General features: G+C 38.4%; 2 protein-coding genes across 2 annotated transcripts; both read left to right on the top strand.

Annotated features, from left to right (window-relative positions):
- The first annotated feature begins 2,048 nt into the window (after nucleotides 1-2,048).
- On the top strand, nucleotides 2,049-10,259 carry LOC105043446 (transcription factor EMB1444). Its single transcript, XM_010920991.4, has 10 exons — nucleotides 2,049-2,576; nucleotides 3,481-3,570; nucleotides 4,023-4,131; nucleotides 4,697-4,738; nucleotides 4,946-5,005; nucleotides 6,853-8,691; nucleotides 8,776-8,877; nucleotides 8,985-9,137; nucleotides 9,246-9,371; nucleotides 9,465-10,259. Exons 1-10 carry the CDS (start codon nucleotides 2,476-2,478, stop codon nucleotides 9,648-9,650), a joined length of 2,808 nt encoding a protein of 935 aa, XP_010919293.2. The 5' UTR covers nucleotides 2,049-2,475; the 3' UTR covers nucleotides 9,651-10,259.
- Nucleotides 10,260-12,990: 2,731 nt separating this feature from the next.
- On the top strand, nucleotides 12,991-17,447 carry LOC105043447 (anaphase-promoting complex subunit 8). Its single transcript, XM_010920992.4, has 4 exons — nucleotides 12,991-13,201; nucleotides 13,264-13,642; nucleotides 15,338-16,588; nucleotides 16,771-17,447. Exons 1-4 carry the CDS (start codon nucleotides 13,116-13,118, stop codon nucleotides 16,858-16,860), a joined length of 1,806 nt encoding a protein of 601 aa, XP_010919294.1. The 5' UTR covers nucleotides 12,991-13,115; the 3' UTR covers nucleotides 16,861-17,447.
- Nucleotides 17,448-18,830: the final 1,383 nt, after the last annotated feature.

Genomic DNA, 18,830 nt, shown 5'->3' with positions numbered 1-18,830 from the left:
TGGTTAGAAGTTTAGAACTTTGATACTATATAGTTGTGTGCATACTTTATGTCAGTGAAACTGATTTGAATTTTGTCGAATTTGTGAGAATCATGAAAAATGCACATAGTAGTCCTGGATTCCTTGACTGCTATGAAACAATATATAGCCATGCAGACCAGGTTTTAATCATGTGATTTTGGTCTCTTTGGAAACAGTGAAAGGCTTCAACCAGTCATCTTCTATAACCACAGTAATATAAAACACTATTTATTAGTGGATCATCATATTCAAATGCCATTATTACCACCCTTGATTCCAAATCTTTCGAAATAATTTCTGTTTTAATAGAAAACATACCATATGTTAGGGGATATATATGGTATATGCCCAAATTCCACGTTAGGTAAAGATAAAACTAGAGATTTTGTATGGGATCTTTCACAAAATTTCATATCTTCTCTAAGATACTGCGCAAGGTGTGCTGGCCTTCACCTCATCCAATGTCCAACCTCAAGTTATTATTATTATTATTATTATATGCTTTCGAGATTATGCCCCACTATTGTAAAGATATAGACCTACTCAACGCCCTGAGTTTACTAGGTGTCTTACTGCTTGGAGATCTAAAGTATCAGCTGTGGAGCAAAATGAAGACCCATTTACTGTAATGTATTAATTTGTATCGAGAAGACAAAAGAATAAAAAGTTCCTCGAGACAGATCGCATTCTCTGTTCTAGATCTCCACGGATGTCAGGCTTTCTCAGAGGTGTATATTGCAACATTGTGCTTCAAACACTAAGAGGACCTTGAGGTGGTTTATTTCTTTTTAAGTGTGTGTCCATTTCAATCTTAGACTAAAATTACGTAGGAATTTTTGTTTTAATATCAAGTTGACCTCATCAAATCACTAAGTTGGTATAGCTGTTGGAGATTTTGGATTAAATATTTGAAAGAGAAGAATAAAAAAATACTACTATAATGAGTGATAATGCAACATCAACATCCAAAAAAGCTCCATTCTCAAATAATTATTTATCATTAAAAAATTAAAAAATGTAGACTAATGCAACTGCTATATGTTTAATTAGAATGAGCTTTTTCAGGAAAACTTGAGTTACATATCTGCCACAAACTCAGCACAATACTTGTAGCTTAATTATAGGCTTGTCTTTTTTCAATAATTTGTGCTTGATCTTGGCTCTCAAAGTACCGTTTCTTTGCTTCATATGAAATCCTTATGAAATTAGTAATGATCATAACAAGTGAGTTGCTCTTCACCAAATTTAATTATATCATTTTCCTCACTAAACACACTTGGTTTTGCTAATTTGTTGCTGACAAAAATGAAAGAAAAAAAAAAGTAGATCAAAGAAAGAATAAATGAAATGAAAAGGAAAGAAGGAATTTTTAGTGTTCAGTTCAACTATATTAAAATATATATATATAAAAGATCAACAAAAAAAATATTTATTATGTCAGACTGTTTCTCATACTTATTCATTATTACTTCAAGCTACATAAAATTAAAACTTATTTTCTATTTTATATCTTTATTTGTTATTATCGAACGATAGAAAATGAAGATTTTTCTACACTATATACAATTAATGTGAAAATAATGTGTATATATAGAGCTAGATTTTGCTATATTAGGGTGGAGTTCTATTTAAATACAATCGGATCCATATTAAGATATTAAATATTTTATATTGATAATTCAAACCATTATATATAATCTATTAATTTTTTATTATTTACGTATCAAAATTATTTGATTCAAAAATTTCTGCTCTATACATTGAGTGGTTAAAAATTTGAATAGATTAAATAAAATTAAATTTTATATATATATATATATATATATATATATATATATATATATATATATATATATATATTTGATTACTTAAGGTATCGGCTAAATATCTATAATTTTTTAATAATAATTAAAAAAAATATGTGTATATAATAAAACGGAAATGCTGAACAACCGCCTGCGTCAGGTCATCAACCGGCGTCGCCAGGGGAGATTCGGGTCTGAAAAATGGTATTCACTCACTCACTCTCCACCTTAACAACCAAAGATCCCATTCCCTCTCTCTCTCTCTCTCTCAATTATTATGAAATCTATTTAAACGAAAAATAGACAGCCCAAAAGCCGCCCCTGGCCGCTCCCCGCGAAACCACTCTCCGGCTGGAGACCCCGACCGCGCGAAAAGATCTCCTTATTTTCCACCTCGCCGTCGTCCTTTTCGCGCCCCCTATACATAACCACCAACCTCTCCCTCCCTCGGCCCGGTTTTCTCGTAACGGGAAACCGCCATTGTGTCCGAACCCGGGTCTGCCGGGAGCTACAGACCGCCACCGTGGAAGCCGGCGGGGGAGAGTCCTCGACAAGAGGCTAGGGTTTCTCTGCTCCTCCTCCTCTCTCTCTAGTGTAGGCTCCGGTCTCTTCTCTGACGCTGCCTCGATAGTCGTGCGGGGAGGAAGTGATGGCGCTGGCGCCGCAGCTGAGAGGGCTGCTCGGCGGGCTGTGTAGCGGGGGCGGGTGGTCGTACGGGGTGCTCTGGCGCGTGGATCGCCGTGATCCCGGGTAACGGTCGCCCTTGATCTGCTTGTTTGTTTGTCTTTATTCGTAGATTTTATGCACGGTGTTTTCGTGGAAAGATTTTTTTTTTTTTTTTTTGTGTTTTGTTTTGGAAATCTTTTGGACTGTTGTGTTTCCTCTGTGATGTGCGTTTTCATGGATTTGTTTTTTAGTTGAGTTTTGATGTCTTTATGCTCCTTTCTGTTCGTGTTTTCTTTTTGTTTTTTCAATTTTAAAGCATGGCATAAATTTGGTAGTAAGTAGCTCGGAAGTAAAAATTACTCCTTTTTAACGTCCTAGAATTTGTATTCTTTATTTATTTATATAGTAATTTCTTTTTTACATTAGTAAGTGTGGTGGTTTTGTGATTGATGGTTATATGAGGATATTCTTTATTTCATGGATATATGAAGGGTTCTAGCACATAACGGGTGCCGTTTTCTGGACAATATGTTGAGGTCCGAATAGAACTTTTATTGAATCACTGTTCTCTTTTACTACAATCGAAAAATTTTAATTCTGATAACTTTGTTTCCTTCCTTCCCTTTTTTTGGTACATTTTTTTAAAAAAGCCATTTTTCTCATAAAAAATTCTATTTTAATGCAAAGTGAAATATACGATAATGCTCTAATGCCATCAATTCCATCAGTTTTTGCCGCTTTAAAACATGGGTTGCTGAATTGATGAAGGATGCTACTCTAATGACTTATTGTGAGTGCTGACTTGTATATTAATATCCTAAATTTGAACATCAGTTCCTCAATGTCATGGCTGAGAATGGAATTCTTTTTTTCCTGATCTCTTTGAAATTTTATTATCCAGTGGGCTAGAGAATGCCGTGATGGATTTAATTAGTATCGAAATACTGAGATAATCAGTTTGACTAATATTGGAACTTCTCGGTTCAAGGTTGCTGATGGTGGAGGATTGCTACTATGAAAAGCGGGTTCAAGGACTGCTTGACAAGATACTTAATCAGGTCCACATGATTGGAGAAGGGTGAGATCAGCATAATTTGGTGGTTTATTGTATACGTTAGGCTTTTCTCAGGCCTAAAATTGTTTTGAGTATTTTTAATAATTCTACGTACTGTTTTTAAATTGGATTCATGGATTCACGTTTACTCTGACTGGTAAAAAATTGAACTGATGTGCAGGATGAGCACATAATTTTATTGTTTAGCTGCAGCGTGCACTGAACTATCTGAGGCAAAACGTAGTTTATTTTGCAGCCTGATATATAGGCAAACTTTCTCTCGTTGCAGTTTATTGAATTTTTGGCTTCAGTGCCTCTTTCTGATCATGCTTGTTTATATTTTATCTACTTGTGGAGGTTTTTTGTTTGTTTATGAATCTAGCTTTTGGAATGCGTCCAAGTTAATCCCTTTTTTTTTGATTAATAATGAAGTGGCTGCTTTTTATTTGAAAGGCTAAGTCATCTTTTTTGATCAGAATAATTGGGGGGGCAGTTATAAGTGGGAAGCATCAGTGGATCTATTCTGATATTTATGGTATAGATTTGAGCCCGACCAACTCTACTGACAATCCAGACATATTTCAGGTACAGTTAGATGTGTCTTCTTTTTCTCCAGCAGCATACAATTGACCTTTGAGATGATTGTTACACCTTGCTTTTGTCCAGCCTTTAAGATATCTCTGTTAATGGCTACTTAATTTATCCAGAGAGTAAAAAGTTAGAAAAATCTTGTGAAAGTGTCTGAAGCATTTGAAAAAAGAGAAAAAAAAAAAAATCAAGTGAGAGAATGCATACAGTTACATAAATAAATTTCTAATATATTAAATAAACATAAATTTCTTGGTAGACTTAATTTATTTTGAAGTTTCCAGTATATTAAGAAAAAGAATTTCAAACAAACAAAAAAAGATGATATGTGTGACTATAAATATATAGTTTTTTCAGACTTAATGCTAATTTTGTAATGTATATCCTTGTACTACTGTATTAGTTACAACTGGTTGTCTAAATGAACTTTTCTAGTACCTTTTCCATAATACTCTATCATTCCTTCTTGCTTTGCTACATTATTGGAGCCTGTTAAATGTTTCATAATGGTCTGTGCACATTATACTGCATTTAGTTATCTGACTAAAGTTGTCTTTTTCAGAGTAATGCAGAGTGGCAGCATCAGTTTCATGCTGGAATTAAGGTTTGTGTTATTTATTTACTCTTTTGTCCTTGCCCAGGCACGTGCATGCATACTGCCTTATTTCTTAATATTGAACTGTCAGATTTGAACGAAGATTATGAGCTCTAAAGATTATGGGATCAAAATTCCTTATCGATACACTTGCCAAATCAATCTTTGATGCTGAGCTGCATAGTTTTGCCACTGAAATAACTCTCCATCTTGCAGACTATCGCCATTATTTCTCTGCCATCACTAGGTGTGGCTCAGTTTGGTTCCCTTCAGAAGGTTAGTAATTGAATTCCTATATACTGGCAATGCTGCCTTCGTACAATGTAGACTGCCAATTACTTAGTCTCAAAACTTAACGTTCGTTATCATAATAAGGTTAAAAGAGTACTTATCTTAATCATGTTCGCTTGCTTGAAAAAATTAAACAGGCTCGGGGTCAATAATGCAGACAGAATCATTACTGCTTGATTCACTGATTTGCAATTCTTACCATACATGGTGTAATGAATGGTCATCTTTTATCAAAAAAAGAAAATAAACACCTATCATATTATGCAATTCATATTTATAGCTCTGTAGATATTCTGCTTAGAATGAGACACAACTGCTTTGACTCTTGCTCCTGCATGCACAGCCATCCATGTCCCAACCATCAGACTCCCCTCTTCAATTAAACCACAACGATTGTTATTTATTCTATTAGCATGACATAGCTTTAGCAGAATTGCTGCATTAATTGTTTATTCATTTTATGTCCCATAGACTATGAGTCCATAAACTTGAAGCAAATTGGAATATTTTGACAATCTTATATAATTCCTGAAAGAACTATTCGCTCTCTTGCACCTGAATCAACTTGTTGAGCCTTTTATTTCTTTGGGTCAACTGTAAGTTGAGGTTCTAGTTAACTTGTTACTTTGTTTACTTAAGTTACATAGACAATGAATTGCACAAGGTCTTTAAAAAAATGCTAAATGGCACTGCACTGAACAACTGGATATGATGTGACATGGGGGCAGCATCACTTCTTGTTTCAAAGCTAGAGTGCCCTAAAGACAGTAGTGTGCCGAACAGTCAGCATAAAAATAAATAGTGTCGCATCTGAGAATCCAATTGTCAGTTCCAAAATTTCAGTCTTGAACAATTTTACTCAGAGGACATGACATTTACCGTACATAATATAAGTACAGAATACTTTTTTAACATGGGGAACAACTTTTCATATAAAGTTTAAGCTTTAGCTTTGGATAATTTTTCTTGAATTTGAGAATTGAAAATTTATATGAAATAAAGGGTATCCTGTCCTTATATGTCAATGATAAAATATGTCAATGATAAACTTAAATGAAGAGCTAGGAATTAAGTTGTAGATTAGTATTGGATGGGACAAGAGTCTAAGTTGCATCCGAGGGGTTAGAGGAGAGTTTATTGTATAGTTTGAAGCAAGTTTTCTAGAATCTCATTATTCTTCACTTTCTTTGATTGATGACCCTACACAGGAAGAACTGGTGACTTGAATCTTTAATATACTTACCTATATTCTGTTTCTTCAATTATAGGACATCTATAGCAGCATGCTCAAGTCTTGAAAACAATGCAGATTGTGAACATAGTGGTGATAATGTACATGGATCTTGGTTCATTTTTTGGTCTTCTTTCTTGCCGGTTGCAAATCTGCATGTATTGAGGTCAGAGTTTTCATGGATAAATGCCTAGCATCAAATCCTATAACCCTTTCCTCATTTTTAGGCAAATGTGATTTTATGAGTTTCTACAGTGTCATTCCTATAGAATAACTACAGGATTGCAACCTCCTTTATTGGAAATACTCGCTTGCCTTTCCTTTATTAAAGCATGCTGGATGATTGTCATGCATGGGCTTAAGATGGATCTTGTCTTCAACTCAAATAGCTGATTACAGGCTAAATGGTTACAGCCATGAAGAAATCGTACTAAACTAATAAACAATGTTGATGCATCAAATTATTTGGTATTAATCAATGAATGGTATATTATCCGGCATTCATCTAAACATGCTACGGTATCTAATCACAATGTGTCCATATTTAGTTTTATGGTTATGTACTATGTAAAACTTGCTATTAACTCATTTTTGCTACCAGATTCCAGAAAATTTGGAGTTTGCCAATCAAGTTAAGCATTCATTGGAGCAGGTGGGAAGTATAATGGGGCTTCTTCCATATGGAGTAGCCCATAAAGCTTTGACCATTCATGATGAGAATGCAGCATCTGCTTCTGCAAATTCTTCAGGAGTTGCTGGCAATTGTTACGACGACAACAATTCCTTGCAACGAGACATAAGTGAAAAGTATATGAGAAACTCCGAATCTTTGAGAGGACCTGTTCAGTTTCCCAGTATTTTCTCCCTGGGATCTTGCCATGGCTTTACATCTCACAGTGGGAACATGAATCCTATAGTATCCATGCCAGGAGGAGCAGTTTCTGAAGGTTCCTGTGACCGGTTTCAGAAAACACCCTCTGTCAGCAGGAATTCCTCATTTCACCATGCAACCCAATGCCCTGCAGCCAGTGCTGAAGCTCAAGCACTGCTGTACCCTAACATACAGTTTCAGTCTGATTCTAGTTTTCCCAACAATGCAGTTGCTACCAACTTGAATGCCTATACCTGGGCCAAGGGAATTGCTGACCTTGCAGTGGAGCAGAGACTGTTATCTGGAATGGGGATGCAGGGGTTTTCTAGCTTGTTCCCTACTAATTCATATCTTTCTGTTCCTCATGTGAACGCACTTCATCAAGTTTATGGGGACTCCTCTTCATCTGGTAACACATATAGACCATGTGGTACAATGCCTGGCTCAAGATCTTCTGAGATAAGCAAAACTTGCACTAATGGTACAGAGAAGTTGCTAGAAATCCGACATTCGTCTTTGTCATCTTTGAGAGTGGGTGGTCTATCTGCTGCTAAATTCTTTAGCCATGAACTCCCAGATAATTCTGTCACTTCACAGGACATGAGAACTGAAAATTCTCTGTTCCTTCATTCAAGGAATGTTTCCTTAAATGATCTAAATCATCTGAACGATCAACCCCCAAAGCAGGCCTCTGACCGGTTTGTGAAAATGAATGATACTCCGCTGGGTGCCAGTTCTGTATCAGCTTGTTTCGCTGAACTTGATGGAAGTAGCTGCACTCCGGTGACTGGATTACAAAGTTTGCCAGTTGGGAACTCCACTGCAGCACCATGGAACTCTATGGGCACAGGAAATGGCGGGAAAGAGAACTCTTCAATTACACCTACTCAACCTCTTTCCGATAATGATCTGTTTGACGGCATGGAATTGGACCTGAGCCCAAGCATTCTTGTGCAGGAATGCTGGGATGACATAATAATGCCAATAGGCAGTGGCAGTTGCTCAAATTTGAGTGCCAATGTCTCAGAAAGCATATCAGAGTTGGACATGGGCTCTATGGTAGGTGCTGAAAAAGGACTGTTCTCAGACTCTGGTCTTGAACAATTATTGGATGCCATAGTTGGTGAGAGTGTTAATAAATCTTCTACTCATAATTCTGTGGCTATTAATGTCAATCCTATTGGCAGTCTCGATTCAAAGCATAAGTTTTCAACAATTACTAGAGTAGGTGGGCCTTCATTGTACAGAAATCAGGTTGCGCTGGCAGGTCTTCCTTCCACAAGTACTACATCTGATGTGCTGCTGCCTCATTGTAACTCAGAGAAGATCATGCATGGATCACCAAAAGAGGCACTTTCAAAATCCCGTGTTAGTACATGGATTGATGACAGTTGCAGTATGAGTGCTGGGAGTGCTATGATCAATCAACCAAAGAAGCCTGAAGAAGCCGTCAAGGTTGTCAAGAAAAGGGCAAGACCTGGGGAAAGCACTCGGCCGAGGCCAAAAGATCGCCAGCAAATACAAGACCGTGTGAAGGAGCTACGAGAGATCGTGCCAAATGGTGCAAAGGTGTGCATTTGAACTTCTGCTTCAGATGCTTGTTCTGGCTCTGACTGCATGCTGTGTTTATCCTGTTTTAATTGAATGTAACAGTGTAGCATTGATGCTTTGTTGGACCGCACAATAAAACACATGCTCTTTTTGCAAAGTGTAACAAAATATGCAGACAAACTCAAGCAAGCTGATGAGCCAAAGGTACATCCCTTTTTAGTTGTCAGTTTTTCGTTTTGTCCTTCAGACATGCTTCTTGACAAGCACTTGATCAATATTGATTTGCTTTCCTTTTATGTGAATATATATAGATGATTGGTGAGGAGAGTGGCGTCGTTCTAAAGGACAATTCAAGTGGTGGAAGTAATGGTGGTGCGACCTGGGCATATGAAGTTGCAGGACAAACCATGGTCTGCCCAATAATAGTCGAGGACCTTACACCCCCTGGTCAGATGCTAGTTGAGGTGACATACAGCCCATTTTTATTTTGATGCTGTTGCCACTGTGCAAATTTAAGACACAACATTCTTTTTGTTATCCGATTGAAGATGCCCCATCCATTCTCTTCACAGATGCTTTGCGAAGAACGTGGGTTCTTTCTTGAGATTGCAGACATCATTCGTGGATTTGGATTGACTATCTTGAAAGGAGTGATGGAAATTCGTGACAGTAAGATCTGGGCACGTTTTTTAGTTGAGGTGGGGATGCAAAAAAGAAAACTTTCTGCTAAAATTCTTGGATCATTTTGTCTCTGCTTCCGAATTAGATAGATTCCTTTGATTTCATTGCAGGCCAACAGAGGTGTGACCAGGATGGATATATTCCTCTCCCTTGTTCAACTTTTGCAACAAACCAGCAGCGCCAGGTCTAGCGACCAACCGGCTAAGGTTATTGACAAAGGGGTTCCCACATTCTCTAATTATCAGCAATCTCCTCCGGTGTCAATTCCCATTAGTCTGGAAGGCAGATTGCACTGATCTAAACATGGCGTCAGCTCAAAAAATGCCTTGGTAGGTCATGTGTTCCAATTGATGGCATTCTAGACTCAAGGATTGATGTCCACCAAGACAGTAAATGGTGTCGTCTGGTCGTGTATTGCGGATGAAACATGCCATTCCTGGATAAGAACGCGGTCTGCAGCAGTGACCATTGGAGATTGAATAGAGCTTGCCATATATTTGAGGAGTGCATCATCAGAGGAACAGCCAGTTTGCTTCAGATGTAATGTTTCCCAACAGAATATAATAATCAGAAGAATCCATGCCGGGAAACATGAGTTCAGGGCAAGAGGAATTGTCTCTGGAGCATCGGCTAGGGGAATGTGTGTCTAATTGTCTTTTAACCATGTAGAGCTGTTGAGATTTGGACCTTTTGGTTCTTTTTCTAACCTGTTTATATGGAATCAGATGCTTTCAACCTGGTCACTGGTTCAACCTGTTTTCACTTATTGATCTCTTTCTATCCAAATATTTTCTTAGGCAAGGCAACAGGAAATTATATTCCGTGCTCTCATGTTATTGATGGCAAAAATGTATGGAAGCCAATTTTGCAATTCCAATTTGAGGGGAAAAAAACATTTTTTTTTCAGTCGAGAATTCTGGATGCATGTTTTGTGATGGCCGTATTTTGTGGATGAACAAAGATATGTTTTGGCGAGACGAGCACGTTGACCAGAGTTTCTGTTAGATATTTTCAGAATGATAAAGGGATAAAATTTTATTTTTTCTCATTAGCCACGTTGTAGTGGTTGATTGTTGGTGGCTTTTCAAATTTAAAACAGCATTTTTTTTATTTCAATGGGTTTTCTTATCTCAAAAGGACTTTGAAAATTTCAAAATACTAGAAGATTTCTAACATATTTCTCTATGAAAAGAACCTCCAACTGCTGTGTTCGAGATTTCTAATGCATTTTATGAACCCGAACTTTTGCTATAGATAATGCATGTAGTACAACAATAATCCTAACTCTATCATATCAACGTAATTTTCTTTGTATATCTGATTGGTAAGAAAAAATGGCAGTGCTACATGTCTTAAAATGATTCTTTCTTTAAACTTTCCATCTTCCTTCCTCTTTTGCTCCAAATAGTTTCCTTCCCCATCCTCAAGGTGGTGAAGAGGAGGCGAAAGGCCGATGGTTGGTGATGGGTGTAGGAGGGGCCGTCCCTGTCATTTATCTCCCACCAAGCTTATGCCATGCATCCATGTGGGTAAGATTGCCGGAGCCTTCCAAGAAGAGTTCAGGGATAGCAGGAAAATCATTAGGATTGCCTCTCTGTTGCTGGTTCCTCTCTTCACCATGATGATTGGAAAGAAAAGCTGGAGTAAAACGAGCTTTGCTTAGGTTTGCGTCGATGTACATCTCACAAGGTTGTTCTGGGGATTAAAGTTTAAGCCAAAGGGAACAAAGAATGGCAGCAAGTTTCCTTTGAGAGTCTGCCTGACTTTGCTACGCTTGTGCGGAATTTGCCTTTTTCTTCCCTGCTCGTGGGTAATCGGATGGCATAGTCGTTGTATGGAAGAAAGGCATTGGTCATCTTGACTTCTGTTCTAAACACGCCCAGATTGTTTTGGGTGCAGTGGTGACTCCTAATTCTTCGTCTTGGATTTCAGGTGTTACCTGTGCAAGTACTCCTTAAAATATGAAACAAAAAAACTGTCGAAAATATCTTTAGAAAGCACCTAAAGTGGCAAGTGAAATTTTTCTACTCCAACCATTCTAAGGTTGCGTTTGGTAGCTGGCAACTTATCCAGATTGCTGGCAATTTAATGTGATAATCTGAATTACTATATTTGGTATACTTTTTGAATGGTAATTCAGCTTATTTCATGGGAGGCAATCTGAATTGCTTTGGAAAGAGGTAGCTATCCAGAATACCACTTCTTTGATAATATTACAATAAAAATTTTAAATAAAATTATCTCTAAAAAAAATCATACAAAATCCATTGCCCAACCTTCCCCCCACTCTCTCCGCGTGCGCCCCCGGCCTACAGCTCCTCCATCTCCCTTTTGCTTGCCTACGGCTTTTCTGCCTTTGCCTCCCACCACCCTCCCGTAGCTCCTCCACGCCCATCCCCACCAATCCTATGGCTCTATATATGCCCACCCCTCTCCATCTCTCTGGTGTCCGCGGTTCCCCATATCCCTCGGGCTGCCATTTCTTCGTGCCACCACCACACCCACATCACTCTTGTTACTTCTCAGAAGGGTAAAAGAAAAGCACCAGGATAAAATTATTGAGGATATTTTGAAAATTTGATTTCATATTATCGATAATCTGATAGTCATACCAAACATGTCAATCAAGAGTTTCACTAATTTTATTGTAATATTATCTGTGCGTACCAAACACAGCAATCAATATTACTAATAATTTAATGATGATAATCTATCCTGAAGGCAATCCATATTATCTTTCAAGATTGTCTGACGATATACCAAATGCAACCTAAGAAGATAGATGAGAACCAAGCCACCTAGAACAAAGATTCTCAATTTTGAAGGTCTCAATGATTTTTCTACATGAGGATATTATCAGTGTGGATGATGAAACAATTTCTCGAGCATGATAACGTGGAATGCTATAAGGCTGATCTTTTTTGAGACCCTTTCAGCAAGTTGTTAGTTTTTTTAAGTATAATTCTATCTTTAGAACGCTTTCTAATTCTTTTGTTTTTTTTTAAAAAGTATAATATTTTGAGGAGTTTAGACCTGGTAAATCTTAATCCCATCTTAAAACCAAAAATAATCAACTATCTTTTTCAACCTTAAAGAAAATAGATCCAACATTTTTGATTCTTAGAAAGAGGAATCCATACACAACTTAAAAGCTTATCTAAACTAAGAATGCATTATAACAAATTTTTTTTAATATAATCTTATAAAAAAGATAGTCAATGTCCGTTCCATGCTTATATATTCTTAAAATTTATCCTATATCCAATAGCTCTTGCAGCCTCATCTATTCGCAGATGCATTATTGTCCTAGCACCAAATTCATTAACTTACAAAAAAACCCAAGAAAACAACCACATTAACACAAAAAATCAAAACACCTTTTCAAATCTACACTATCTATTTTTAAATTTCATAGTTACCAACGTCCAAATGAAATATAGTGGTAAATTTATCCGCCGATCCTTCAATTTAGCCAACTATAGTTAATTCAAATTCAATATAAAATCCCAAAAAGTAGGATATAGCCACGTGTTAAACAATTTCATAAGAATATCTATGTCATCATATTTCATATCAGAGCTGGGGGAAAAGGATGTGAATTGAGCCTTATTTTTCATTTCATATGTGTATGTATATGTTTTACCAGCCTGCTGGTGGCCGGGCGGCTCATCCCATACTTACCATCATATGTCGCCAACCCATCATTTCAATTTTCGCTTTGCCGCTCTCTCCCCACAAACCCAAATCCCCTCACGGAAGAGATGACCTCCAAAGAGACCTATCGCTGCGAGCTCCGCGCGGCGATCCGCCAGCTCGGCGATCGCTGCCTCTACTCCGCCGCGAAATGGTATTTTACTCTCTCTCCCTTTCTTTTCCTCTCCCTTCTCCTCACCTCATTCTCCTTCGCAGGGCAGCGGAACTCGTCGTCGGCATCGAGCCTGACGCCCCGCCCTCTTCCTCCTCCTCCGCCGCCTCCGCCTCCTCCCGCGCCACCCCGTCCACTTCCAGCGCCTCCCGCCTCCTCCCCCACCACCGCGATGGATCCAGCTTCCGCCGGCGGCTCCGTTCCGGCGGCGCCCCGGACGTCACCGCCACACCCGTTGCCGGCGTCTCCTACGTCAGCACCCCAATTCCGGACGACGATGGGATCGATGGAGGCGGCGCCGGGGACTGCTACCTCCTCGCCAAGTCCTACTTCGACTGCCGCGAGTACCGGCGGGCTGCACACGCCCTCAGAGGTCAGGCGGGGAGGAAGCATGTCTTCCTCCGCTGCTACGCTCTCTATATGGTAACCGTGCTCGTAGATGCCCTTCTGATTACTAGTTTCGTTTAGTTCCCTTCTATTTGCTAGTCTTCTTTGATGGCTTTACCGTCTATTCTGAGAGCTGTTCGACGAAATGCGCCTGTTAAAAGGATTAGTGTGTGTAAATTTTTTTTTTTTTTAATAACACTATTTCTAATAGTTGATGAGAAATTATTATAATTGGTACTCGTTCTTGTTATGATGATCTGTAGTTGATAGTTATCGAAGAGCATAGGAACTGTGCCTTCAAATGCCTTCTGGGTAATACAAACATCAGACTGATTTAGTTCATTTCGGCAAGGTTGGGCAGTCATTTGATGCATATTAGATCTATGATCTTGAGATGTGTATATAACTCTATCATGCATAGAGTTTAGTTTCGGTTCAACTTCTGTTTTTCATATTTCTTCATATACTCATCAAATGAGCTGGTAATTTAACCATAGACTAGGGCAGAAAGTCTTTTCATGTATTCTGGTGATTGAAAAGTTTGCATCTTGAAGGTCTGGTGCACATATTAGATTGATCACTCCCTAGGAATTCCATAAGCAAGAGATAGATGAATCCATATACTTGCTAGATAATAATTTTGTAATCATAATTTATTGTTTTAATCACAAAGAATTGATGATTAGTTTTTTTATAAATTACTATGAGGATTTTGGTCCAAATGATTTAGCAACCATCAGAATGCTCAGTGCCGCTGGAACCTACAGCCATCTATTGTTTGAGACTTATGATATCCTTTTTCTTTGAGGCACTTTTTATCATCTGTGTCTTTTTGGTTCAACAGTCTCTGGCTGAAAATACTTTCACAGTTCACCTTTTGAGCCAGTCACCTTCTAACCATTTGGTGTGCATAATAGATGCATCAATTTTCTTCTTTCTTAATGGTTGATTTGTTGAATTATTGTATTTGACAATCTTATTGATTCATCTAAGTTTTAGTACATGCAATATGCACTTTCTTTAGGGGACATCCCTACATTTCTTGCTTTTCTATATGGACATCTCTTTTGTTCATACTTTTGTGTTTTCGAGAATCCTTTACTGCTCCACCACTTTGGCTTCATCTTAGCATATTTCCAGTAGATCAACATGTATATAGTTCATGCTGCCAATTGTTGGCACACATTGGCATCACGGGCATGCCAAGCACCAGCTTGCAGATGGCACTGTGCTAGCGCCTTGTGATTGTAAGGCGTTGACACCATGTGCATCATGCCATACCAACCATGCATACTGCCACTTTAATCTATATTTGGATATTGCATGCAGAGAGTCCTTTATTCCAAATACATAAATTTAGTTTCTAGCAACTAAACTGGACCTGCAGGTTATGTGTAGATTTGGTACGTTATGGTGAGCATAATACTTAGTTTGAAGCTTGACTCTGCATTTACTTAGTCAGTGAGCACTGAGTTATAATTATTTGATATTTTCAAATAGATTGATTATGTCCAACAGGTAAGGCCTTTTGGTTTTTAAAAATTATGTGAAGATGCATGATTATAGTTATCAGCAGAATCTTTTCACCAGTTTCTTTCAGTTTCAGGGCTTTCGGTTTACAAAGTAATTGCATTATTTTCCTGCATTCATTTTTCATCTTCCCTTGAATGCTGAATGATCCAAATCTTGCCCCCATAATTTTGATTTTGAATTTCTCTCTCCTAATTATAGGCAGGAGAAAAGCGAAAAGAAGAAGAGATGATAGAACTTGAGGGGTCCTTAGGCAAGAGCGATGCTGTGAACGGCGAATTGGCTTCTTTAGAGAGAGAGTTATCCAAACTCCGCAGAACTGGTGCCATTGATTCCTTTGGTCTATACTTGTATGGCATCATACTGAGAGATAAGGGTTGTGAGAACCTTGCTATAAATGTGCTTGTTGAATCTGTAAACAGCTACCCATGGAACTGGAGTGCTTGGTCAGAACTTCAGTCTCTATGCACTACAACTGAAATTCTAAACAACCTAAATCTCAAAAATCACTGGATGAAAGATTTCTTTCTTGCTAGTGCATATCAAGAACTGAAGATGCATGAAGAGGCTTTGAAAAGATATGAATGTTTAATGGGTATTTTCCGGTTCAGTGATTACATCCAGGCTCAAATTGCAACAGCTCATTATAATTTGAGGGAGCTCGATGAGGCTGAAGTGATCTTTGAAGAGCTTCTGAGGACTGACCCATATCGTGTGGATTCCATGGACATTTACTCAAATTTACTTTATGCAAAAGAATGTTTCTCTGCTCTCAGTTTTCTTGCCCACAGGGTATTTTTGACTGACAAATATCGACCCGAGTCATGTTGCATTATTGCAAATTACTACAGTTTAAAGGGCCAGCATGAGAAATCTGTTTTATACTTTAGAAGGGCACTGAAACTTAACAGAAAATACCTCTCAGCTTGGACCCTGATGGGTCATGAGTATGTTGAGATGAAAAATACCCCAGCTGCAATTGATGCCTATAGGAGGGCTGTTGATATAAATCCTCGGGACTACCGTGCCTGGTACGGTTTGGGGCAGACATATGAGATGATGGGCATGCCCTTCTATGCTCTTTATTACTTCCGGAAATCATCTTACTTGCAGCCTAATGATGCCCGGCTTTGGATTGCTATGGCTCAGTGCTATGAAAGTGCACCACTTCAAATGCTTGATGAGGCAATTAAGTGTTACACTAGGGCTGCAAACAGTAATGACAGGGAAGGGATAGCACTACATCAGCTTGCAAAGCTGCACAGTGTTCTTGGGCATTCTGAACGGGCCGCATTTTACTACAAGAAAGATTTGGAGAGGATGGAAGCTGAAGAGAGGCAGGGGCCAAATATGATCGAAGCTCTACTTTTCCTTGTTAGACACTGCAAAGCCGAGAAAAGATTTGAGGAAGCAGAGATCTATTGCACAAGGCTCTTGGATTATACTGGTCCTGTAAGTGGTCTCATCTTTAAGAACTCTTACAATATTTTGTTTTTTATGTTCTTCTGAAGGAATTTGTTCATATAAGAAAATGAAGATAGTCTGCTTCCCTTATTTTAATAATTTGGCATTTAATTTCCTTTCCTAGTTGCATCTCTTAGTTATAGTTTGTTTGTTTGGACTTAATTTTGCAGGAAAGGGAGACAGCAAGAAGTCTTCTGCGAGGCCTGAAAACAGCTGAGTCTGGTTTTCCTTCAATGGATATTGAGCATTTTGCTTCTTGAAAGTTCCAATCTATGGATTTTTGAGAAATTTTGACAATATATTAGAAGAAGAGAATATCAATCAGGTAGTTTCATCATTACATGATATTCTGTTTTCCACAATCACTCACTGAAGAAGAAAAGATATGACAAGCAAATTGCATCAGAAAGCAACACCAGAAGTAGTCATGCTCAACACTAATGAAGTTATTAAAACAAGTTTCTGGATATATTCCCACCTGATAAGCTTGAGGCGTAGATATCTGTACCGTAGGATTTGTTCTTAATACTGTGTTGTTAAAGTCATCAAATTAAGCCTTGCCAAGCGGCTCCGAATGGCTGGACTTGTTATCTGTGGACGTGTTATGCTTTCATGAAATTGCTGAAGCTTTGCAACCAGAAGCACCAATCGCCTGCATGGTGCCAGAACGAGCGTGAAGGGAATGATGCAGATGCCCAATTCCAATATCAGCATCTCAAAGACTCTTGCTGCTGGTTAGAGTGCCTGCGGTCGTATGTTTCTTTCTATCACTCCTTATATTCAGCTTTGCGGTCCTGTTGTAACGACGAACGAACGTGATTATTAATTTATCCAGATCTTTTATGCCCATCCATTTACCATTTTCTTATCTCTGGCTGTTACCAGTAATCTTCCTAATTCCTGCTCATCTACTTTACTTTTAGTTTACAGCTCTTATGAACCTTAATTATTGGATCCCCCGTGAAGGTTTTGTTATAGAAAGTAGGCTTTTGTTGCTGGATCAATGGGGAGCAGGCTCTGTTCTCATGTTTTACAGTTGACGTATCATTGGTAAATCATCTCCAAAAATATCACTCGGAACTCCGAAGCGATTTGTATCAACTAGGTGGTGATCATCAAATAGTAAAATTCTGTTAGAATGTCCTGTGTCCGGTCCAGATAAATTGCTTTGCGTGAAAGTAAGGTATTTGGTTGTCTGCAAGCATCACGTCATCTAGTGTTTGGAAATATCAGCTGATGGTAACTTGTGAGCTTCCTTGTGTCCTTTGCTCACTGTATATCGGACCTGTGCTCACCGGCGATGTCTAAGATCTGTAAAACAAGTTGTCGCTGAAGCATGTTTACGAACAGGAAATGGGCGGTCATCACCGAATCTATGCTCGATGACGCTGGGTCAATCCCAACTTGGGCCCAGGAAATACTGTAGAGAGTTTGTGCGGTCCTGATCTAATCTCAGAATGTGTAAAACTCCCAACCCTCCAAATCTACATAGCAGCATCCCATTTGAAGTCATGTGGTAAAACTACCACATATTTCACTGGTGTTGCGAGCTGGTTCCTTGAATTGGTCATGCCATATTGGAAACTCCAAGACCATCGTTTGTTTCCGCAGAACCAAACCAAACACTAGCTTCCTACCGACAAAAGAAAAGAAGAAACAAACAAGCACTAGCTGACTTGGGTAAAATAGCCGCCGACACTGTCTTATCATCTTAATCACACCAGGGTTAAACAGGCGTTGATGAAAGTTTAATTAGTCTCGATCAACTGGAGACAAACGAGCAAGGTGGCGAAAGTTTACTTTGTTTACTTCACAATTTAGTGAGACGGTTCTAAAAGGTTTGCAAAATTTCAGAAAGCTAAATTAAAGACTGCACCACCAAAACCCTTGAATTAGTTTTGGTCATGCTTTGTTATACTATGTCAGATGATCGCTGCAGTTTTTAACCTACTCGAAAGTAGGAAGTTGGCAAACCTAATAGCTGCCTAATTTATAGAAAATCTTATTTTCTTTAAATCTAGTGACCAAACAGCCCTCCAAAATTTTACGTCTTTCAAACTATAGTCCAGTGCTGCTTGGTTAGCATACTAAGCATCATCCATAATCCGACCCAAATTCAAGAAAATTCAGAAAATCTAAAAACTAAGGAGTGCATAAACTTCATTACTGGATTCATTTTTTCAATTAACCTATAAAAGCTGTTAAAATCATGTATGATGCCCTTTGGCCT

Source organism: Elaeis guineensis, chromosome 4, assembly GCF_000442705.2.
Source record: "Elaeis guineensis isolate ETL-2024a chromosome 4, EG11, whole genome shotgun sequence".
Taxonomy (NCBI): Eukaryota; Viridiplantae; Streptophyta; class Magnoliopsida; order Arecales; family Arecaceae; genus Elaeis; species Elaeis guineensis.
The sequence above is the reverse complement of the archived record's forward strand: the minus strand, read 5'-3'. Positions and strand labels throughout refer to the sequence as shown.